The 25636-nt window shown below is 33.1% G+C and overlaps 1 protein-coding gene across 1 annotated transcript in view; it reads left to right on the forward strand.

The window, feature by feature from the left end:
- Positions 1-25636, forward strand: part of LOC134756555 (putative solute carrier organic anion transporter family member 1B7) — a 128196-nt gene that overhangs the window by 53376 nt on the left and 49184 nt on the right. Inside the window, 4 exon segments of the mRNA XM_063693846.1 lie at positions 2968-3100; positions 5190-5311; positions 6576-6722; positions 6915-7013. Of these exon segments, the coding sequence (XP_063549916.1) occupies positions 2968-3100; positions 5190-5311; positions 6576-6722; positions 6915-7013 (501 nt within the window).

Genomic DNA, 25636 nt, shown 5'->3' on the forward strand with positions numbered 1-25636 from the left:
TGAAGATATTGCTTTGTTGCCTTCATTTTAATTTGTATTTCTGCAACAATAGTGAAGTTTTAAATAATAATTGAAATTTTTTTCTTATGTATTGCTAGCTCACAGTCTCTGCTAAATTTCCCTCTTCTTTTCACTTTCTAATTATTTAGAGGGACCTCTCAATTGTCTATTACATAAACTGCAAATATTTTATATGATTTTTTTCTAATGTAACTGTATTTACAATATGCTTAAATAATATTTAAAAAGTAATTGTCAAAGGAAGACATCTCTTTAAATCAATTCAAAATATTTGGGATTCAAAGATATTACACTCTACATGTCCTTCACTCTTTCACCTCTCAGGCTCAATGAAATCATCAAGGATTTTAGAATTAGAATGTTATTAGTTTTAAAGTTTAATTCACTGAATGTCTCCTTGTGTTAAGAAATTATTCCTTCATATTTTTGTTAAACTTTGCAGCTGTTTAACAGCACTTATTTGAACATCATTATCAGTTTTGTTTCTTTGCTTACCTCTGTTTCTTGAATCTTGTGACTTCAAATCTCATCTTTAGTCTTTCTGGAATATAGCTCCATGTATAGATGACCTTCTGTATACACAGTTCCCACATCCATGGATTCAGCCAACCGTGGATGCAAGATATATTCAAAAAATATAAAAATTAAAAAGTAGCAATACAATTGTAAAAATAATACAAATAAAAGCAACACAGAATAACAACTATTTACATAGTATTTACATTATATTAAGTATTAGACATTATCTAGATATGATATAAAGTATACAAGAGGGTATGGATAGGGGATAGGTTATATGCAGCATTACACCTTTTTACTTAAGGAACTTGAACATCCACAAATCTTGGTATCTACAGAGCATCCTAGAAGCAATACCCCATGGACACTAAGGGATGACTGTAATTATTTTTTTAGGAAGAATTTAAAATGTAGCATATTTTCTTGGAAAATGTGCTTATTTGACTATTATATTTAAGTGATAAATTGTCTGGATATGGAATTAAACATTCAAAATCCCTTTTTCTCAAAACGTTTAAATTATTTATCTACTGTTTTCTAACATTCAGTGTTGTATATAAGAAATTAATGCCATTGTAATTTTTATGCACTGATATGAATCTCTTTTTTATCTCTAAATCTCTGAAAATATACCAGCATATATCTGAGACTGTCTGTTTCTATATTAATTCTGCTGGACAAAAGCAGAAACTTTCATCTTAAGTCTTCCTCTAACACAGGGAATTTCTTCTCTTTTTCTTTCCTTTTTTTTTTTTTTTTTTTTGAGATGGAGTCTCGCTCTGTCGCCCAGGCTGGAGTGCAGTGGCGCAATCTCGGCTGACTGCAAGCTCGCCTTCCTGGTTCACGCCATTCTCCTGCCTCAGCCTCCCTAGTAGCTGGGACTACAGGCGCCCGCCACCACGCACGGCTAATTTTATTGTTGTTGTTGTATTTTTAGTAGAGACGGGGTTTCACCGTGGTCTCGACCTCCTAACCTCGTGATCCACCCGCCTTGGTCTCCCAATATTTTCTTTCTTTTTTTTTTTTGCGGGGGGAGGAGGGGAAACAGTTTTTCGCTCTTGCTACCCAGCCTGCAGTGCAATGGCGTGATCTCAGCTCACTACAACCTCCGCCTCCCGGGTTCAAGAGATTCTCCTGCCTCAGTCTCCCAAGTAGCTGGAATTACAGGCATGCCCCAGCATGCCCGGTTAATTTTGTATTTTTAGTAGAGATGGGGTTTCACCATGTTGTCCAGGATGCTCTCGAACTCCTGACCTCAGATTATCCACCCGCCTTGGCCTCCCAAAGTGTTTGGATTATAGGCGTTAGCCATCTCACCAGGCCAGCGAGTTTATTTTCTGTTTTCTATTTGTTTTTTTCTATTTTATTCTGTAACATATATGATATAAATAATATATTTTCTGGGTATTTTTGCTTTTAAATTTTTTTCTTCTAAATTTCTACCTATTTTCCTTATGTTTCATCAGTCTTCTCTGATGCCATCTTATTATATCAAGTTCTAATTTGTAAATTTTTAATAATATTTTAAATTTATAACAATACTTTATCATTCTTTTGTTACTTTTAGTCTGCCATTCTGATTTTATGGATGCTACATGCCCTTGTACCTCTAAATATGCTAACAGAATTTTTAAAAAAGTGTTTTTACTGTTTTTAGTTTAATCTTGTTTAAGTATGCTTATGTTGCTTTATCTGCTGGTCTGTTTGGATGCTCTTCTTTCATTCTACTATTTTCAATCAATGTTCAATAATTATTGATTGTTATCTGTTAATTGTTATATATCAGGCTACAGATAAATCTGAATTGGTCTGCTCTGATTGCTCTTCTTCCACGTTTTAATCTAAATAATTTATACTCAACATTAAATCTCAAATGACGTCTCCTCCAGGAGATTTTCACAAAGCCCCTAATTTAAGCTATTTCCATAACCTAATAGTACCTCTATTCATCTGTTTTATTTTATTACTAATGTGTTTCTAGAGAACAGGTACCATGGTTTATTCTTTTTTTATATTTCTGACTCTGAGCACCATGGTAGGTATATAGTATAAATTTAAAGAATGCTGGAAATAAATTTTAATAATGCCTGAATGATGATAAAAAGATTTCTCAGATTAGGAAGACATTTTTCCATCCCAACGCAATGCAGTAATCTCCAAACTTTCAAGAACATTTTGCTTCTCTCATATTGCCAAATTACCTAAGTGTTTTGTTTGCATATAAAACCTATTCTACTTATCATTAGTACTATACAAATTTCAATTAGTGGTTTAATGCAGGAGAGCTCATCTTCACAATTAAATTACATGGTCTTTGAGGGAAGGTATGATGTCTTGGGCTTTATTTGCAGTCATTCTGGGGCATTCAGTTCTATCAGATACAAAATTAAACTAAGTCATGTCAACATAATTTTGTTCTCTTTCTAGGAAATTTGTTTGTGATTGTATTTGTAAGTTACTTTGGATCTAAACTACACAGACCGAAGTTAATTGGAATTGGTTGTTTTCTTATGGGAACTGGAAGTATTTTGATGGCTTTACCACATTTCTTCATGGGATAGTAAGTGTTAAACAGCACTGAGCCATTCATTATCAGCAACTTGTAAATTAGCAGTAGAATTTTATTTTTATCCTTTAAATAGTTATCTTTTGAGAATATTCACCAAGTATGTCTAGAAATAGAGTATATTTCTTTTATATGATAGTTAATGTATTGCTTTATTCATCACGGCTTTCATAGACTTTGAAATAAGAATAATATTACATAAGGTGTAAAGTTTCAAATGAAATAAATAAGCTATTTATTACATGAAGTATAACACGTGTACTTCATGTCTTTGCCTGTAAGATTTTAATAATACTCAGTAAGACTTCACAGCTTCACCCGCTGCATATAAGTTTGCCCAACAGCATTACACCAAAGTTGTTCTTTCTAAGGTAACTGCGTAGTTATGATTAGAGTAAGGTGTTCATAAGAGAAAACTGGAAATAGCTAAAACTTAAATAAGACAGAGCTTATTTTTTACATAAAAGTTAATGTAGTTAGTCCAAGGATGATATGATTCTATTCTTTCCATCATAGTGCTATGCCTTGCATGGCCTTGGCCTCATGGTACAAATTGTGGCAATGTATTTTCTGGCAGCAGGATAGAAGAAGGGAAGAAGAACAAGGAGAAGAACCAAAAATGCACACAGACTGAGGCTGAAGGAGCATTTTCAGAAGCAAAATGTTTATACTGGCTTCACATTTACCAGAAATTGGTTACATTTTACACATAGATATATAGATACTGGGGGGGAAAAGGCTTTATTCCAGGACGCGGTTTCCAGCTCAAAATCCCAACTTCTGTTACTATGGAAGGAGAGAAAAAAGGATACCGAGAGACAATGAGCAGTCCCTGTTAGAGACGCCAATTACTTACTCATTGCCATATCCAGCAATCATGCCTTTTGGTCATCATATTAATTCTGTTCTTTTCCTACATTTGACCCTTATAAGAACTTTCTTCTTAATGGTACTGCTCTAATACTCATCATAGTCCATATCTTGATTCATTTTTCTACCTTTGTGGCCTCTTCATCATGCCCATCCTTTTTCTCTACTTCTGACACCATAATTTCAGTGTCCCATAATTCCTTCTAATCTTCTTACTATCTTATTCTTCATGAGTTTTAAGGAGAACATGCTTAGATGCAACCACCACAGCTTCATCTTGCATTGCTCCCCACATTTGAGGACCACATTCCAGGCTTACAGTTCTCTAAATGTGCCAGAGTATGTCATCTCTTTGCACCCGTTGTTTCTACAGCCTTGAATAATTTTCTTCCTTTGTCTACCAGTTAAACTTCTATCCATCTTCAATATTCATTTTATCTGTCACTCACATTGTGAAGTCTTCTTTGATCTACCCACGACCTCCAAGCAAAGCTGATCATCTCTTCTGTGTGTGTATGTGACAACTTGGGACCTTGCATATTAAACTTATTGTGTCTTTGATCATATGCTTTTATCTCAGAGAGTGTGAAATCTCTAAAGTACAAAAATTGAGCTTTATTTCTAGCTCACTGAAGCTGAACATAATACCTGGCACACTATGAGCTGCTCTCAGAGCTCACAGAGCTCCTTAGTACTTTTGGATATCAGCATCTGTCTCTAATTCAGCACCATCTCTTTTGTCCTTATTAAGTTCTTCCTCATAAAGTTAAAATAGGTTAGAAATTTTTAATTGAGTTTTGAAGAGTCAAGCATTAGTGTGTGTATGTCCATGAAAGAAAATCAGACAGACTTACTATCTTTGGCGATAACTCAAAGGGATAAATATAGTTAACAGATTAAAAAAAAAAACAGGTGAAACAGGATATTTTACATCTTGACCAGAATATAAGCACTCCTAGGATTATAGAAAAGTGATAACCCACTTTATCCATGGTGTGTTGAATTATCTGTCTTAGTGGATGCTCCCATTCCCGCCCCACCCCCACCCCCACTTATCACCTCCTCTTCTGACATACATGCTGGGAAATTGACAAAGAGAAGTCCAGTAATTCGAAGACAGTGTCAATAAAGGGGAAAATTTTTCTGCATTTTTGGGAAAGGTGAAAATATTCAGCAGAGAAGCAAAATGTTCAATCCAGTGTTACTCTTATAGTTACAGGTATTCTAAAGAAACCAATATTGATCCATCAGAAAATTCAACATCAAACTTACCAAACTGTTTAATTAATCAAATGTTATCACTCAATAGAACACCACCTGAGATAATAGAAAGAGGTAAGAATTAATACTGACAGTTAAAAAGTATAAAATTTGTATATCTAATTACATCTATAAAATGTGATTTTTTAGCAAAATTGACTTAAGAACAGATAGGAAAAATATTTAACCCTTACATACAGACAAAATCATACTGTTAATATACACAGTTGACCCATGAACAACGTAGATTGTAGTTGCATCTGTTCACTTATATGTGGCTTTTGTCCAACCAAACAGAAGGAGAAACCCACCCATATGGAGATCTTACTTCTATAGGGAGTTTCCACAGGGCCAACCAGAGGAATTAAGTATGCATGAATTTGGGTACACATGAGTTGTCCTGGAACAAACATCCTACTATATATGTCAAGGGATGACTGTAATATATATGAAGGATATATTTAAGTAGATGAGAAAAGAGAAAACATTTAATCGGTAACTGGCAAAAAACGTACACATTTAAAATTTAAACAGCAGGAAGTGGCAGAAATATGTGAATAGTGTAACTTTGCTCTTCATAAAAAATGCAAAATATTATAGCATTTGAAGATTTTGTGCCTATTATAACACAAATAATAAATTATAATTATAACCCAAAAGTTTAATGAAAAGAAATGGAAAGGAGGAAATATAAGATTTCACATTTTATATACTTCTGGAAGTGTGTAAATTTGTAACTTTTTCTGGAGATTAATTTTTAATATATATTAAAGAACAAAAATATACTTACCTACTTTAGTGATAAATCTTAAGAAAATAATCAGGAATGTGCACAAGGACTTATTTACAATTATAGCCATGACTTCTGTGTTTAGCAGAATAAAAAATGGAAATATTTTGTAACTAAAAAAGAAGAGATTGTTTAAACAAATGAGGGAATTGTTACTCAACACACTGCTATACAGTCATTAACATTTTCACATAGAAGGAATCTTAACAACATGGGGAAATTGTGATAATATAGCGATAACTATGTATGCAGCTTAAAAATAACCTAGATATTTAATTATATATTGTACATAATGAATATTATGCATATTTTGTGCACCAAAAATGTAGATCTAGAGTAACATTTGCAATGATCTTCTGTGTGTAGTGTGATTATAGATATTTTTTACTTGTTTTCTTTGTGCCCTTCCTTATTTTCAAACTTTGCAAAGTGAATATGAATCACTTGTAATTAGAAAAAAATAGAATAGCAAGGGACTTAAAGTAGTTAAATTTCTAATAAGAATGTTAAAAATAATGTTTAAAATAAAACACTCTCTTGTCTCGATAGGTTGTGTGAAGGAATCTGGGTCACACATGTGGATCTATGTCTTCATGGGTAATATGCTTCGTGGCATAGGGGAAACCCCCGTAGTACCACTGGGGATTTCTTACATTGATGATTTTGCAAAAGAAGGACATTCTTCCTTGTATTTAGGTAATAAACAGAAAATATTAAATTGCATGGTTAATCCTTAGGTCTACCTTTGGAATAATAGTATCATTAATTGTATTCTTTATTAGAAAAAATATTTGGAGAAATGTATTGTGTAATATTACTTTTAAAAACATGTTGAATAAAAACCAAGTATTTGCGGTATCTGATTAAATTGTTTTGTAATACCGACAGGTACTGTGAATGCAATGGGAATGACTGGTCTAGTTTTTGCCTTTATGCTGGGATCTCTGTTTGCTAAAATGTATGTGGATATCGGATATGTGGATCTGAGTAAGTACAATCGAAACGAGGTACCATGATAGTACTTTTTAAGTGCAGGACACCATTCTTCCAAATAATTAAATTTACTTTTTTCAATAGTAATTTGCTTACTATTTTCCAAAAGTTACAGGTAGGAAATAAATGCATTAATAATCAGAATAAAAATGAAATTCAGCTCCTTTTTATACTTTGCTTATAAAACTACATGTAAATGGAGATTTTTAACAAACTTATTTTAGATTACTTAAAATGTCCCACTCTGAAAACTGACTGCCAAGTCCAGTACATTTTATTTTTCAGTTGATGATGACTTGGTTGATGTGTAGAACTCAGAGTTTGCTTTGCTAACATCTCCTTGTGACTGCTTTATTGGCTTATGGCGTGGGTGGTTTAAGAGACAACAGAGTGCACTTTGGTTATGATCATTTTTCCTGGCTTTCACTGATGGCTTGGCCTACGGCAACATTTAATGAGTGCTTGTAGAACAAATGAATGAAGGAGATGACACGTAAATAAAATTTATGACTTTTGTCTTCACTCTCAGAGCATGCTTTATTTCTCCTCTCATAGAAGAATGAGAGCCCATGTTGTAATATCTGCCTTGACTTCATGCCCTCCTTCCTACACATGTACCTGTACTATATCAATATTTATCTTGTTTTACCCATACTTATGAAAAAGTATCTATCTTTAGCTAATATTAATCAATCCAACTGGGGTTTAGATTTCATCTTTCTGCCTCTTGTTCATCTGCATCCTCTCTTTTCCTCAGCAAACACTCTCAAGTCTCTCCCATCTATTTACATATATACATTTTTTATATCCCCAAATGACTTCCCAGTTGATTAACTGTTTCCCCAATTCATCTTCAAAGCCAAGTACCTAGAAAAAAATCATCTAAGTGCCTCATCGTCTCATCTCCCATGTACTTCTCATCTACTATAATCTGCTTCTTACACTAATGAAACACAAAAAAATTCTATGTAATTTACTAACTGTAATGGATATTTTTCTATAATTTGTTTAAATATATACTTCTACTATTTATTCATTTTTTTCTTAGATTTTTTAAAATAACTACCTAAAACTCAACCTGTCAAATGCTGGTCTTATCATCTTATTTCCAAACCCACTTTGTTCCCTATATTACTTCTCTTGCTGAGTATCTGTACCTTAATTCAGTGATTGACTGAATTTCTGTACCCTGTAATCTCACACTCCCCTTTATTTAAAATTGGAAAAACTTTTCTCTCTTTTATTTTCATAGTTCTTAAAGTCTCTTTCAACGTGTGGCTTTCCTCAGATAACCCTTACTTAATCATTTTCCATTGGTCTCAAATTCGGTGCCCCTATTAATGACCAAGAGCATGTCTTTATTGTAGCCCTTCTCACAACAATCTGTAAATATGTATGTACTTACCCACCATCTCTTTGAGAACATGACAGAATGTTGTCTGTCTTAACAAATAATAACTGATTAGTGTTTGTGAATAAACGAATATGATTTTCTATCTCACCAGGACTTAAATAGATCACTCCAATGAGACCAAAGGATTCATTCTGAGAGGAATAGACATCACAGTAGGCCAACAAATTTGAAAGTGCTTTCTAATATAAAACGAAAGCAAACACTTAATGATGATTTATATCTTCCGTTTTAGAAATGTGACTTACTGTAGCTACACATTATATATTATATTTAGTCATTTGATTCCAGTTTCATAATTGCTTTTATCACTGAGTACAAAATAAGTGGTGAAGGGCTTTAGGTCTTTAGGGTAATAGTTTTGCAGTCTCTCTACTCTATTCAGAAATAATTACAGCATTTTAGAATTCATGGTTATTCAATTTCTACTCCTGGCCATTCAAATATTATCACATCTTCTCTACTCAGTGAGAAGCATGAAGTGCAGTTATTATAAAGTATACTTTGGCAAACTTCAACTCCTACACAAGCCAAAGAGATAACACAAATAAGTAAAGAATGTCAAAGACCGGAAATTAAGGTTTGATGGTTAGAATGGGAAGGGTTGTTGTTGGTAAACTGCTATCGCCACACACCCAAAAGCTCAGGCGCCGCCCAGCTCTGGCCTGTACTTTTCATGCAGAATTTTGGACCCAGCATTGAAAAGACCTTTTGCTTGGTTTTCTAGAACTTCCAGAAACTAAGATTTTTTTTTTTTGGTAGAATTTCCCACCTTTTAACACGGTATGTTACCCAAGGGAAACACTGTCAGGCAATATCTAGCTAGGTTATGTTCTTTAGTTCCTATACAAAGACCAGTGAAAGAACCAAAAAAGTCCTCAAAATTACATTTCTGGCAGGTGATAAATAAATACTTAGCATGTATATGGAGTTACTGATTTAACCAATCATTTCCTGAATGCAGTCTGTGTTGTTGATTATAAAACAATATGATTATAAAACAATATGATCACATAAATCAATTTTAGAGACAGATTCTTTATGGAAAATAATTTATTTCTAGATAGTTTTAAATCAAGACAATATTTTCTTATGTCAATGAGTTTCCTTATAGATCAGAGTAATGGCATCATTTAATTGTGCTTTGAAGTTTTATGGTGTGTGTTTTTCTGTGTGTGTGTTTTCTCAGTTCTTATTATTTTATTATTTTATTGTGGTAAGAACAGCTAAATTAAAATCTACCTTCTGAACAGATTTTTAAAAGTAGAGTTGACCTTTGAACAGCACAGGTTTGAACTGTGCAGATCCACTTACACATAGATCTTTCAATAAATGTATTGGAAATATTTTTTGAGATTTGTGACAATATGAAGAAACCTGCAGGTAAACTACACAGCTTAGAAATTAGAAAATGTTAAGATACAGATATATCATGAATAAATAAAATATATATAGATGCTAAACTATTTTATAATTTGCTATAATAAAATATGCACAAATCTATTATTAAAAGTTAAAATTTGTCCAACTTTATACGGAAAAACTCTTATAGATTTTACATGATGCCATTTGCAGTCAAGAGAAATGCAACCAAATATAACGATACAGTATTAAGTCATAACTGAATAAAATTAACTGTAGTGCATATTTTACTGCTGTAAAAATTCTGTAACCATCTCCTGTTGTTATTGCAGTTAGCTCAAGTGTTGAGAGTATTTACTTAAAATGTCACATGTCGTTCATCATCTCCATGTGAGTGGTTTTCATCACTCTCCAGTAAGTGATGAATCATTTTAAAAAGTGAACTCCTGTGGTTCCTGTGTATTTTTCATTTTGTTTAGTACAATACCATCAACCTTAAATAACACTGTGTGAGCCATATGAAGTGCTGGAAGTGCTCCCAGAAGCACAGAAAAGTCATGACATTACAAGAAAAAGTCAAGTTGTTTAATATGTACTGTAGTTTGAGCTCTGCAGCTGGCCACTGTTTCAATATAAATGTATCCAGTAGAAGGACCATTGTAAACACACACACACACACACACACACACACACACACACACACAGAGAGAGAGAGAGAGAGAGAGAGAGACAGAGAGAGAGAGAGAGAGAAAAATGGAGCAACATGAAGCCTCACTGCAGCTACACCAGTGGGCACAAAACCTGTGCTTTTAGTGAAATAGTTTTTATCTCATATTGAAAATGCAGCTTTTATGTAGGTGCAACACTGCTATTAAGTTAAATACAAGGAATCATCCCAAATGCAGATCAAGGATAGACTGGATAAAGAAAATGTGCTATATATACACCATGGAATACTATGCAGCCATAAAAAGGAACGAGATCATGTCCTTTGCAGGGATGTGGATGAAGCTGGAAGCCATTATCCTCAACAAACTAACAGGAAGAGAAAACCAAACACTACATGTTCTCACTCGTAAGTGGGTACCAAAAAATGAGAATATGTGGACACAGGGAGGGGAACAACACATACTGAGGCCTGTCAGGGAGTGGGCACAGCAGGAGGGAGAGCATCAGGAAAAATAGCTGATGCATGTTGGGAGTAATACCTAGGTGATGGGTTGATAGGTGCAGCAAACCACCCTGGCACACGTTTACCTATGTAACAAATCTGTACACCCTGCCCATGTATCCTGGAACTTAAATTAAATAAAAAATTTTTAAAAAGCATACCTGTAAGACTCAAACATGATTTGAGAAAAAGTGAAGTCATTATATCACAACTTAAAGCAAAAGGAAAATGAAGGATTTAAAGCTGGAGAATTTAATGTCACTAAAGGATAATTTGAAAATTTTAGAAAGAGATTTGCCTCAGAAAAGTGTCAAGATAACTGGAGAAGCAGCTTTTGCTAATCAGGAGGCAACAGAAATAGTGTTCTAGATAGCATTAAGAAAATCACTGAGAAGAAAGGACATCTACCCGAACAGGTTTTTAATTAGATGAAAGTTCCCTATTCTGGAAAAAAATGCCACAAAGTACGCTTATTAATAAGGAAGACATGTGAGCACCAGGATTTAAGGCAGAAAGGGATAGGCTAACTCTGATGTTCTACGCAAATGCAGTGGGGTTTAGGATCAGAACTGTTCTTACCTATACAACTGCTAATCCCTATGCCTTAAAGGGGAAAGATAAAAAAAACACTTTTTAGTGTTTTGGTTGTACAACAAGAAGGACTGAACAGTAAGAACATTTTTTTACTAAAAAGTTCTGACAGTTTCCATTGATAGTTTGTTCCCCAAGACAAGGAATATGGCGGCAGAAAGGGTTTGCTTTTTTAAAGTTCTTTTGGTAATAGACAATGCTCTTGGTCATCCAGAACTCCATGAATTGAATACTGAAGGTGGTGAAGTGGTCTGCTTTATCCCAAACACAATGTCTCTAATTCAGCCTATAGATCTGAGGTTATAAGGACATTTAAGGCTCATTGCATGTTACGCTATAGAAAGGATTGTCATTAAAGTATAATAATAATAAAATAAAATAAAATACAAAAGTTTGTTTTATGTAAACCACAAAAAAAAGGATTGTCAATACTGTAGAAGAGAACCCCTATAGAGAGAACATTATAAAAGTCTGAAAGGATTACACCGTTGAAGTTGCCATCATCTTTATAGAAAAAGCCACAAAAAGCCGTCAAGCAGGAAACAAATTTCTACTGGAGAAAACTGTCCTGATGTAGTGCATAACTTCATAGGATTCACAACATGGTCATTCAAGGAAATTACGAAGAGATTGCGGATATGGCAAACAAAGATGTGAAGAATTTCAAAATATGGATCTTGGAGACATTCAAGAGCTAATTGGCACCACATCAGAGGAGTCAGCAGAAAACAACTTGATGAAGATAAGTGCTGAACCAGTCTCAGATGATGAGGAAAAAACATAGAAGAATCAGTGTCAGAAACAAATTGACATTAGACAATCTGGCAGAAGTGTTCTGATTATTCAAGACTGTTTTGGTATATTTTACAACGTGGAACCTTCTGTAATGTGGGCACTGAAACAAAAGCAAACAGTGGAAGAAGGATTGGTATCATATAGAAACATTTTTAGAGAAATGATTAAACATCAAAGTCAAATAGCAATTTTGATGTATTTCTGTAAAGGTGCACTGTGTGTACCTGCCTTTCCTGTCTTCCTTTTTACCCCATCCACTGCCTCCACCTCTACTACCCTACAGAAAGCAAGAACAATGCCTTCCCTCCCTCCTCCACCTACTCAATGTGAAGAGATGAGGATGAAAAACTTTATGAGACCCACTTCTATTTAATGAATAGTAAATATATTTCCTTGTGATTTTCTAAACATCATTTTCTCTAGCTTACTTTATAGTAAGAGTACAGTCTATAATACATATAACATGGAAAATATATGTTGACCGTTTATGCTATTGGTAAGGTTTCTGGTCAACAGTAGGCTATCAGTAGTTATGTTTTGGGGGAACCAAAAGTTATACACAGATTGTCAACTGTGTGAGGGGTCAGCCACCCTCAATCTCATGTTATTCAAAGGTCAGCTGTACAATACAGTATTATTAACTATAGGCACAATGTTGTACAGCAGATCTCTAGAACTTATTCATTTTGTATAACTGAAACTTTATACCCACTGACTAGCAACTCCCTATTTCCCCTGTTACTCAACCACTGTAAATCACCATTCTACTTTCTGCTTTCATGAGTTTGACTCTTTTATATGCCTCACATAAATATAATCACTCAGTATTTATTCTTCTGTAATGGGCTTATTTCACTTAGCATAATGTCAGCAAAGTTCATACATGTTATCACATGTTGCAGAATTTCTTTTCTTTTTAAGACTGAATAGTATTCCATTGTTCATATTTATCATATTTTCTTAATTTATTCGTCTTTCAGTAGTCATTAGGTTGTTTTCACATCAAGGCTATCGTGAAGAGAGTTGCAATGAACATGCAAGTGCAAATATCTCTGAGATCCTGATTGTGATTCTTTTGAATTAATTCTACACCCAGAAGTGAGGTTGCTGCATCATGTGGTAGTTCTATATTTAATTTTTTCAGGAATCTTCATACTGTTTTTTATACTAGGTGCATCATTTTGCATCCTACCAACAGTTTGTAAGTGTTCAAATATTTCCACATCCATGCCAACATTTTTCTTATTCCTTTTTTTGATAACACCTATCCTAACAGGTGCATGGGGATATGTAATTGTGTTTTTGATTTTCATTACCATGGTAATAAGTGATGTTGAACATCTTTTCATATACCTGTTGTTATTTCTGTGTCTTCTTGGGAGAAATTTCTATTCAGGTCTTTAGCCTATTCTTAAATCAGATTATTTTAATTTTTTTGCTATGGAGTTATAAGCATGTCTTGTATCTTTTAGAAATTAACCCCTTATCACATAAATGCTTTACAAATAAATTTTCATGTATTCTGTATGCCTTTTCACTCTATTGATTGTTTCTTTTGCTGGGCAGAAGCTTTTTAGTTTGATGGAGTTCCATTAGTTTAATTTTGCCTCTGTTGCCTGTGCTTTTGGTGTTATATCCATGAAATTATTGTCATGACCAATTTAATGAAGCACTTTCCCTAGATTTTATTCTAGGAGTTTTAAAGTTTCTGGTTTTAAATTTTGGTCTTCAAAACAGTCTGAGTTAATTTTTTTGTTATATGTAAGATAATACTATAAATTCATGTAAATATCCAATTTTCTCAACACCATTTGTTGGAGAAACAATCATTTCACCATTGTAGCCCCTTGACAAAGATCAGATGACTGTATATATTTATGTGAGCTCTCTCTTCTATTCTACTGGTTTCTATATCCAGCTTCGTGCCAGTACCATAGTGTATTAATTACTTTAGCTTTGGAAAATATTTATAATCAGGAAGTGTGAGCTATCAGCTTTCTTCCTTCTCAAGGTTGCTTGGCTATTTGATGTCATTTTTTGGTTTATATGAACTTTAGGATTATTTTTTATATTTTTGTAAAAGTGTCATTGGGATTTTGATAGGTATTGCGTTGAATCTATAGATATATTTAGGTAGTATGGACATTTAACATTATTAGATTCATTAATCCATGGACACAGGATATATCTTTCTAACTGTTTGTGGCTTTTTTGATTTGTTTCATCAATGTTTTGAAGTGTTCAGTGTACAAGTCTTTCACCTGCTTAGTTAAATTTATCGTGTTTTATTTCTTTTTATTTAATTGTGAATGGGATTGTTTTCCCAATTGCCTTTTCAGATAGTTATTTGTTAGTGAATAGAAAGGCAAACATTTCTTATGAATTTTTTATCCTGCAACTTTCCAGAACTTGTTTATTTAATTTAACAGATGTGTATGTGTGTGCGCGCGCGCGTGTGTGTGTGTGTGTGTGAAGTCTAGGGTTTTCTATGTATAAAGTCATATCATCTGCAAATGGAGATAATTTTACTTCTTCCTTTCTAGTTTGATGCATTTTATTATTTTTTTTTCTTGACTAATAGCTCTGGCATACAATTCCAGGGCTATGTTGAATATAATTGGTGAGAATAGTCATCCTTTCCCTTTTCCTAAAAGCTTTCCTTTTTTCACTCTTGAATTTGATGTTCGCTATGGGTTTCTCATGTATGGCCATGATTATGTTGAGCAAATTTCCCTTTATTTGTAGCTTGTTGGAAGTTTTTGTCATGAGAGTGTTGAATTTTATCAAGTGCTTTTTTGAAATTTACTGATATGATTGTGTAATTTTGTCTTTTATTTTGTTAATGTGGTTTATTACACTGATTGATTTTTGTACGTTGAACTTTGCATTTCAGGTATAAATCCCACTTGGTTATGGCATAATATCCTTTTAATGTGCTCTTAAATTATGTTTGGTAGTATTTTGTTGAGGATTCTTTGCATCTGTATTCATCAGGGATATTGGCTTGTAGGTTTCTTTTGATGATTTTGTCTGGCTTTGATATCAGGGTAATGCTGGTCTCATAAAATGAGTTTGAAGCTGTTCCTTCCTCTTCAATTTTTGGCAAGAGGTTGAGAAGGATTGTCATTAATTTTTTCTTTAAAAGTTTTCTAACACCAGTAAAGCCATCTGATCCTCAGCTCTTTGTTGTTTAGAGGTTGTTGATTAGTGATTTCATCTTTTTACTGTTTGTAGGTCTATTCAGACTTTCTTCATGAATTAGTCACGGTGGATTTTTTTTTTTGTATCTAGGAATTTATTCATTCCTTCCCAGTTATTTAATTTTTTATATATAATTGTGCATAGTAATCTCTTATGATTATTTTATTTCTGTGGTATTAGTTATAATTTCTCTGCTTTCTTTTCTTACTTTAGTTGAAACTTCTCTCTTAGTCTAGATTAAAGTTCATCAATTTTGTTCACTTTTCGAAAAACATCTCAACTCTTAGTTGTGTTGATTTTTTTCTATTCTTTATTTTATTTGTTTGTTTTCTAACCTTTTCTTTCTGCTAACTTTGGGCTCAATTTGGTTTGCTTTTTATATTTTCTTGAAGTGTAAAGTTGTGTTTATTTGACATCATTCTTTTCTTATTGCTATAATTATGTAAAATTTATTGGTGTTTATTGACAATAAACAATTTCTCAGATGCTTCTAGTGACCAGAAATTCGAGAAGTTAACCTCTGATTATAGTCTACAGGAATAAAACTCACCCTATTAACGTAGGATTTATCATTATAAACTTCCCTCTTACTGCTACTCTTGTTGCATCTCATGTTTTCTAATGCTCTGTTTTCAGTCTCGTTTGTCTCAAAATATTTTCTAAATACACTTTTGGTTGATTTGAACAATCAATTTTTCAAAGATGTGTTGTTTAATATGCACATTCATGTGAACTTTCCAGTTTTGCTTCTGCTATTGATTTCTAGTTTTATTCCATTGTGGTTGCAAAAGATAATTAGTATGATTTTAATCTGAAATTTGTTGATACTTGTTGTGTGTTGTAACATGTGATCTATCTTAAAAATTGTTCCGTTTCTGTTTGAGAAGAATATGTGTTCTACTGTTAATGAATAAAGTGCTCACCGACAATTGGGTCCAGTTGATCTGTAATGTTCTCCATTTCCTCATTGATATTCTCTCTGGTTGTTCTATTATAACTAAAAGTGGACATATTAAGGTCCCCTACTATTACAGTCAGCCTATTATGGAGGGCCACTGCATGTCACCATTTTATATAAGGGACGTGAGCATCTTTGTGTTTTGGTATCCATGGAAGGTACTGGAACCAATCCCTCGCAGGTAGCAAGAGATGACTGTATATTATTCCTCTATATTTTTTCCTTCAGTTCTGTCTATGTTTGCTTCATATATGTATATTCTCTGAGGTTGAGTCTATAATATATCCATAATTGTATCTTGTTGGTGAATGAACTTTTAAAAATCATTTTATAATGTCATTTTTTGTCTCTTGAGACAGTTTTGATGTAAAGTTTATTTTGTCTAATATCTGTATACCTACCCTTGTTTTATTTTGGTTACCATTTGTATTGAATACCTTTTTCCAACTCTTCGTTTTCAGCCTATGTGTGTTATTAGATCTAAAGTGAGTCTCTTATAGACAGCAGGTAGTTTTATCCAATCAGCAACTCTGTATCTTTTGTTTGGAGATTTAATCCATTTATATTTAGGGTAGTTATTGACAAAGAAGGATTAACTTTGCTATTTTTAAGCTGTTTTCCTGTGTCTTGCAGTGATTTTCCCCTCTTTTCCTGTGGTGCTGTTTTTCTTTATGGTTTGTTGATTTTTGTAATATGTTTATTTATTTTTTCCTTTTTTGCTACTTCTATAAACATTTTCTGGGTATCATGGGACTTACATAAAATATAAAAGTCTCTTTTAAGCTGATAATAAATTAACTTCCATTACATAGAAAAATTCTACATTGATTAGCCTGCTCACACTTTATCTTAATGAAGTCACAGTTTACATCTGTTTATATTGTATATCCATAAATATATTTTAGATATACTTATTTTAATGCTTTTGTCACTTAAATTTTTATAATTTAATTAAAATAACTTACCCACAATTGATATACTAATATATTAATCTGTAGTTGTCTATGTATTTGCATTTACCAATGACTTTTGTCCTTTTAATGCCATTATATTGCTATTTGGCATCATTTTGTATTAAGTAGGAAATTTTCCTTTATTTTATTTATTTATTTTTACACAGGTTTATGGGTTTAGTATTCCCTCAAGTTTTGTTTGTCTGGGACTTTTATGTCTCTTTTTTTTTAATTGCACAGGTACGTATTGTTTTTATTTTTTAAATTTTAAATTCTTAATTTTCATGGGTACATAGTAGGTGTACATATTTATGGGCACATGAGATATTTTGATAAAGACATGTAATGTGTAATAATCACATCATATAAAATGGGGTATCCATCCCCTCAAGCATTTTATCTTTGTGCTATAAACAATTCAGTTATATTATTTTAGTTATTTTAATATGTACAATTTATTGTTAACTGTAGTCACCCAGCTGTGCCATCAATAAATCTTATTCATCCATTCTAAATACTATTTTTGTACCCATTAACCATCCCCACTTTCCCCCCAAACCCCTACTGCACTTACCACCCTGTGGTAACCATTCTTCTACTCTCTATCTCCATGAATTGAATTGTTTTGATGTTGAGATCCCACAAATAAGTGAGAAAATGTGATATTTGACTTTCTGTCCCTGGAGTATTTTACTTAATGTAATGACCTCTAGTTCCATCCATTGTGTTGCAAATGACTGGATCTCATTCATATTTATGGCTGAATAGCCCTCCATTGTGTATATGTATAATATTTTTACTTCATCTGGTGTTAGACGCAGGTTGCTTCCAAATCTTGGCTATTGTAAATAGTGCTAAATCAAATGTAGGAGTGCAGATATCTCTCCAATATATTGATTCTTTTATTTGGGGTATATTCTAAGCAACGGAATTGCTGGATTGTATGGTAGCTTTATTTTTAGTTTTTTGAGGAACCTCCAAACACTTCTCCAGCATTGTTATACTAATTTACATTCCCACCAACAGTGTGCCTTTTTTCCACATGCTCGTCAGCAGTTGTTATTGCCTTTCTTTGGATATAAGCCATTTTAACTTCTGTGAGATATCTTATTGTAGTTTTAATTTTCATTTATCTGATGATCAGTGATGTTGAGTACCTTTTCGTGTGTTTGTTTATCATTTGTATGCCTTCTTTTGAGAAGTGTCCATTCAAACAATTGGCCCATTTTTAAATGGATTATTAAATTTTTTCCTATAGCATTGTTTGAACTTCTTATATATTCTGGTGATTAATCTTTTGCCAGATGGGTAGTGTACAAATATTTTTTCTCATTCTGTGGGTTGTCTCTTTACTTTATTGATAGTTTGCTTTACAGATGCTTTTAACTAGATAGAATCCCATTTGGCCATTTTTGCTTGTATTTCCTGTGCTTGTGAAGTATTACTCAAAAATGTTTTGCCCAGCCTAATGTTCTGAAGATTGTCCTTAAGATTTTCTTGTAGTAGTTTCACAGTTTGAGGTCTTAGATTTACATCTTTAATGCATTTTGATTTGATTTTTTAATATGGCAAGAAATAGGGGTTTAGTTTCATTCTTCCGCATATAGATATGCAGTTTTCCTAGCACCATTATTGAAGAGCCTATCTTTTTCCCAGTGTGTGTTCTTTGGCACCTTTGTCAAAAATGAGTTTGCTCTATGTGTCTGGATTCGTTTCTGGGTTATCTATTCTTTTCCATTGGTCTATGTATCTGTTTTTATGGCCAGTAGCATGCTGTTTTGGTTAGTGTAGCTCTGTAGAATAATTTGAAGTGAGATAATGTGATTCCTTCAGTTTTGTTCTTTTCTGCTCAAGATAGCTTGCCTATTCTGTGTCTTTTGTGATTCCATGCAAATTTTAAGATTTTTTTTTCTGTTTCTGTGAAGAATGTCATCGGCATTATAATAGAGATTGCATTGAATCTGTAGATTGTTTTGGGTAGTATGGACATTTTAACCACATTGAATCTTCCAATCCATGAACATGGAATATAATTCCATTTTTGTGTCTTGATTTCAATTTCTATCCTCAGTGTTTTAAAGTTTTCATTATTGAGATCTTTCCCTTCTTTAGTTAAGTTGACCTCCACACATTTAATTTTTTTGTGGCCATTGTAAATGGGATTTAATTATTTTATTCAGATTGTTCACTATTGACATATAGAAATGGTACTAATTTTTATATGTTGATTTTGTATCCTGCAATTTGACTAAATTTGTTTAACAGTTCTAATAATTTTCTTTTTTTTGGTGGGGTCTTAGGTTTTTCTGAATATGTGATTATATCACCTGTAAACAAGGATAATTTGACTTCGTTTCCTTTTGGATGCCCTTTATATCTTTCACTTGTCTGATTGCTCTAGCTAGGTCTTCCACTACTATGTTGAATAACAGTGGTGAAACTGGGTGTCCTGGTCATATTCCAGATATTAGAAGAAAGACTTCAGTTTTTGCCCACTCGGTATGCTACTAGCTCTGTGGGCCTGTTATAAGTGGCTTTTATTACATTTGGGTATATTCCTTGTATACCCAGCTTTTTTATGGTTTTTACCATGAAGCATTGTTGAATTTTATCAAATGATTTTTTAGCTTTAAAGGAAATGATTATATGGATTTTATCCTTCATTCTGTTGATATCTGTGTCATGATTGATTTGCATGTATTAAACCATTCTTACATCCCTGGGATAAATCCAACTTGGTTATGATGAGTGATCTTTTTAATGTATTATTTAATTTGGTTTGCTAGTACTACGTTGAGGACTTCTGAATCAATATTCATCAGAGATACTGGCTTGTAGTTTTCTTTTTTTGATGTATGTTTGTCTGGTTTGCATAGCAGAGTAATTCCGACCTTGTCTTAGGTTGGTTTTGCCATTAAAACCAATGGCAAATACTGCAATTACTTTTGCACCAACCTAATAGAATGAGTTTAGAAATATTTTCTCCTTATCTGCATTTTAGAATAGTTTGAGCAGGATTGATATTAATTCTTCTTTAAATGTTTGGTAGAATTCAGCTGTGAACCCAGCAGGTCCTTGGCTTTTCTTTCCTGGGAGACTTTTAATTACAGCTTCAATTTCATTACTTGTTATTGGTCTGTTCAGGTCTTGGATCTCAGTTCAATCTTAATAGGTTTTATATATTTAGGAATTTATTCATTTCCTCTTGATTTTCCAATTTATTGACATATGTTTGCTCATAGTAGCCTCTAGTGGACCTTTAAATTTCAGCAATATCATTTGTAATGTATTCTTTTTCATCTCTGATTTTACATATCTGGGTCTTTTCTCTTCACATTAGTCTGGATAAATTTCTGTCAATTTTATTTATGTTTTCAAAAAACAGATTGTATTATTCATCTTTTGCACTGTTTTATCTCAGATTTATTTATTTCTTCTTTCTTCTTTTATTCTACTTCTTTTATTCTACTATTCTTATTTATTCTACTAATTTTGGGTTTAGTTTGCTCTTGTTTCTCTAGTTCTTTAAAGTGTATCATTAGATTACTTATTTGAAGTTTTTCTTCTTTTCGATGTGAGCCCTTAAAGCTATGAATTTCCCTCTTGGTACTACTTTTACTGTATCTTATCTCATAGGTTTTGATATGTGCTTCCATTTTCATTCATTTCAGGAAAATTTTCAATTTGCTTTCTAATTTGTTCATTGACCCACTGGTCATTCAGGGGCATATTGTTTAATTTCCATGTGTTTGGATAGTTTCCAAAATTCCTCTGTTATTGATTTCTAGTTTTATTCCATTGTGGCCAGAGAAGATGCTTGATATGATTTTTTTTCTTAATGTTTTAAGACTTCTTTTGTGACCTAATATATCATCTGTCTTTAAGAATGATTCATATGCTGATGAGAGAAAATGTTTATTCTGGAGCCCTTGAATAAAATATTCTGTAAATATATATTAGGTCCACTTGTTCCATAGCTCAGGTTAAGTCTTTCTCTTTCTTGATTTTCTGTCTAATAGGTTTTTTCAGTGCTGAAAGTGAGTTGTTGATATTTCCAGCTATTATTGTATTGAAGTCTGTCTCTCTTTTTCACTCTAATAATATTTGCTTTATATTTCTTGGTGCTTCAGTGTTGGGTGCAAATATATTCACAATCCTTTTATTCCCTTGCCGAATTGAACCATTTGTTATTACATAATGACATTATTTGTCTCTTCTTTCAGTTTTTGTCTTGGAATCAATTTTGTCTGATGTAAGTATAGTAACTCCTTTTGGTTTCATTGACATGTAATAATATCTTTTGCCATCCCTTCATTTTCATCCTGTGTTTATCTTTATGGGGAATTGCGTTTCTTGTAGGCAACAGATCATTAGGTCTTGTTTTATCACCCATTCAGACACTCTATTTCTTTTGATTGGAGACTGTAGTTGATTTACATTCAATGTTATTAATAGGTAGGGACTTACTCCTGCCATCTTGTTATTTGTTTTCTTGTGGTTTTGGGGTCTTCTCTTCTCCCTTCTTGTCTTTTAGTGAAGGTCATTTTCTCTAATGGAATAATTTAATTTCTTCCTTTTATTTTTTAGTTTTTGGTCTGTCATATGTATTTTGACTTGAGATTACCATGAGGCTTGCACATACTTACTTATAACCCACTATTTTAAACTGGTAACAACTTAAAATGATTGCATAAAAAAATAAATATGCAAAAAGAAAACTAACAGGCTGGGCACAGTGGCTCATGCCTGTAATCCTAGCACTTTGGGAGGCAGAAGCAGGCGGGTGACCAGAGGTCAAAAGTTCAAGACCAGCCTTGCCAACATGGTGAAATCTCATCTCTACTGAAAATACCAAAATTAGCCAAGTGTGGGGGCAGGTGCCTGTAGTCCCAGCTACTCAGGAGGCTGAGTCAGGAGAATCTCGTGAAGGTGGAGGTTACAGTGAGCTGAGATTGTGCCACTGTACTCTAGCCTTGGTGATAAGAGCAAGACTATGTCTCAAAAAAAGAAAAAAGAAAAAAGAAAACTGATAAAACCTCTGTACTGCAACATCATCTTCTTATGTTTAAATATTTTTTCCCTTTTATCTTATTTACTGTGTATGTCTCAAAAAGTTATTGCAGTTATTATTTTTTATTGTTTCATCATTTAGTCTTTCTACTTAAGAGTAGTTTGCACACCACAATTACAGTATTATAATATTTGGTATTTTTCTGTGTGCCTACTATTGACACTGAGTTTTTTTAACTTTGGATGATTTCTTCTTGCTCAGTAACACTATTTTCTTTCAGATTTTAGAACTCCCCTTAGCATTTCTTATAGGACAGTCCTGGTGTAAATAAAATCCCCCAGTTTTTTGTTTTTTTTTAATCTGGGAAGGTCTTTATTTCTTATTTATCTTTGAATTATATTTTTGCTGAACATAATATTCTAGGGAAAAAGTTTTTTTCTTTCTTTATCCTTCACCTTTGAGTGTTGGGTTATTAAGTGCCTTGAGGTACTCTTCTTCGGGTTATATTTGCTTGGTTTTCATTAACATTCTTGTACTTGAATGTTGATATTTTCTCTAGGTTTGAAAAGTTCTGTAATATTATCCCTTTGAATAAACTTTCTACCCTTTCTCTATCTCCCTTTTAAGGCAAATAACTCTTAGTTTTGCCCTTTTGAGGTTATTTTCTGTATCTTTTAGGTGTGCATCGTTCTTTATTCTTTTGTCTCTTGTGACTGTGCAATTTCAAACAGCCTGTCTTCAAGCACATTATTCTTTCTTTTGCTTGATCAGTTCTGCTCGTAAGAGACTCTGAAGCATTCTTTAGTATGTCAGCTGAATTTTTCAACTCTTAAATTTCTGCTTGATGGATTTTAATAATTTTAGTCTCTTTGCTTTGTTTTTAAGATTTTTTTATTTTTAATTTTTATAGTATATAATAGGTGTATGTATTTATGGGGTACATAAGATGTTTTGATACAGGCATGCAATATGAAATAAACACATCATGGATAATGGGGTATTAACCCCTCAAGCATTTATTCTTTGAGATACAAATAATCTAATTACATTCTTTAAGGTATTTTAAAATATGATTAATTTATTATTTACTATAGTCACCCTATTGCACTATCAAATAGTAGGTCTTATTCTTTCTATTCTTTTTGTACACATTAACTGTCCCCACCTCCCACCTCCAATCCTCTGCTACCCTTCCCAGCCTCTGGCAACGTCCTTCTTCTCATTATGCCTACAAGTTCAATTGATTTGATTTTTAGATCCCCCAAATAAGTGAGAACATGTGATGTTTGTCTTTCTGTACTGGGCTTACTTCGCTTAACATAATAATCTCCAGTTCTCTCCATGTTGGATCTGGATCTCATTCTTTGAGAATGACTGGATTTCATTCTTTTTTATGGCTGTATAGTATTCCATATGTACCAAATCTTTTTTATGAATTCATCTATTGATGGACACTTAGGTTCCTTCCCAATCACAACTATTGTAAACAGTGCTGCAACAAACATAGAAGTGCAGATATGTCTTAAATAGACTGACTCCCTTCCTTTTGGGTATATACCCAGCAGTGGGATTGTTAAATCATATGGTAACTCAATTTTGAGTATTTTGAGGAAACTCCAAACTGTTATCTGTAGTGGTTGCACTAGTTTACATTCACACCAACAGTGTGAAGGTTCTCACCAGTGTTTGTTATTGCTTGCCTTTGGGATAAAAACCATTTTAACAGGGGTGAGATATATCATTCATCAGATATCTCGTTGTAGTTTTGAATTGCATTTCTCTAATGATTAACAATGTTGAGCACCTTTTCATTTGCATGTTTGTCATTTATTTGTCTCCTTTTGGGAAATGTCTATTCAAGTGTTTTGCCCTTGTTTTGATCAGTTTATGAGATTTTTTTCTATAGAGTTGTTTGAGCTCTTTATATATTCAGGTTATTAATCTGTTGTCAGAGGGGGAGTTTGGAAATACTTTCTCCCATTGCATAAGTTGTCTCCTCACTTTGCTGATTGTATTTTTTGCTGTGTGAAGCTTTTTAACCTGATGTGATCCCATTTGTGTATTTTTACTTTGGTTGCTTGTGTTTGTCAGGTATTGCTCAATATTTTTTTTTCACCCAGACTAATGTCCTGATGATTTTCACCAATATTTTCTTGTAGTAGTTTCATAGTTTGAAGTCTTAGATGTATGTCTTTAATCACTTTTGATTTGATTTTTGCATATGGTGAGAGACAGGGGCCTGGTTTTATTCTTCTGCCTATGGATATCCTGTTTTCTCAGCACCGTTTATTAAACAGACTGTCTTTTCCTCAGTGCATGCTTTTGGCACCTTTGTCTAAAATGAGTTCACTGTAGTTGTATGGATTCTGGGTTCTCTATTTTGTTCCATTGGTCTATGTGTCTGTTTCTATGCCCGTAGCATACTGCATGTTGTTTTGGTCTCTATGGCTCTGTAGTAAAATTTGAAGTCAGGTAATAGGATTCCTCCAGCTTTTTTTTTTTTTTTCCTTAGGATAGCTTTGGCTATTCTGTGTCATTGTGTTGCATATGAACTTCTGGTTTGATTTTTCTATTTCTATGAAGAATATTATTGTTATTTTGATAGAGATTGCATTGAATCAGTAGATGCTTTGGGTAGTATGGACATTGAAACAACATTAATCTTCCAATCCATGGACATAGAATATTTTTTCATTTTTTGTTGCCCTCCTCAATTTCTTTCATCAATGTTTTAAAATTTTCACTATAGAGATCTTTCACTTCTTTTGTTAATTCCAAGGTATTTGCGGCTATTGTAAATGGGATTACTTTTTTATTTCTTTTTCAAATTGTTCACTGTTAGCATATAGAAATGGTACTGGTTTCTATGTTGTTTTTGTATTGTGCAACTTAACTAAATTTGTTTATCAGGTTGAGTAGCTTCCTTGTAGCATCTTTAGGTTTTTCTACATATTAGATCATATCATATACAAACAACTATAATTTGACTTCTTCCTTTCCAATTTGGATGCCTTTTGTATCTTCATTGTCTGATTGCTCCAGCTAGGACTTCCAGTACTATGTTGAATAAAAATGGTGACAATGTCCATCCTGGTAGTATTACAGATTATAGAGGAAAGCCTTTCAGTTTTCACCTTTCAGTATGATACTAGCTGTAGGTCTGT

This window comes from Gorilla gorilla, chromosome 10, assembly GCF_029281585.2.
Source record: "Gorilla gorilla gorilla isolate KB3781 chromosome 10, NHGRI_mGorGor1-v2.1_pri, whole genome shotgun sequence".
Classification (NCBI taxonomy): domain Eukaryota; kingdom Metazoa; phylum Chordata; class Mammalia; order Primates; family Hominidae; genus Gorilla; species Gorilla gorilla.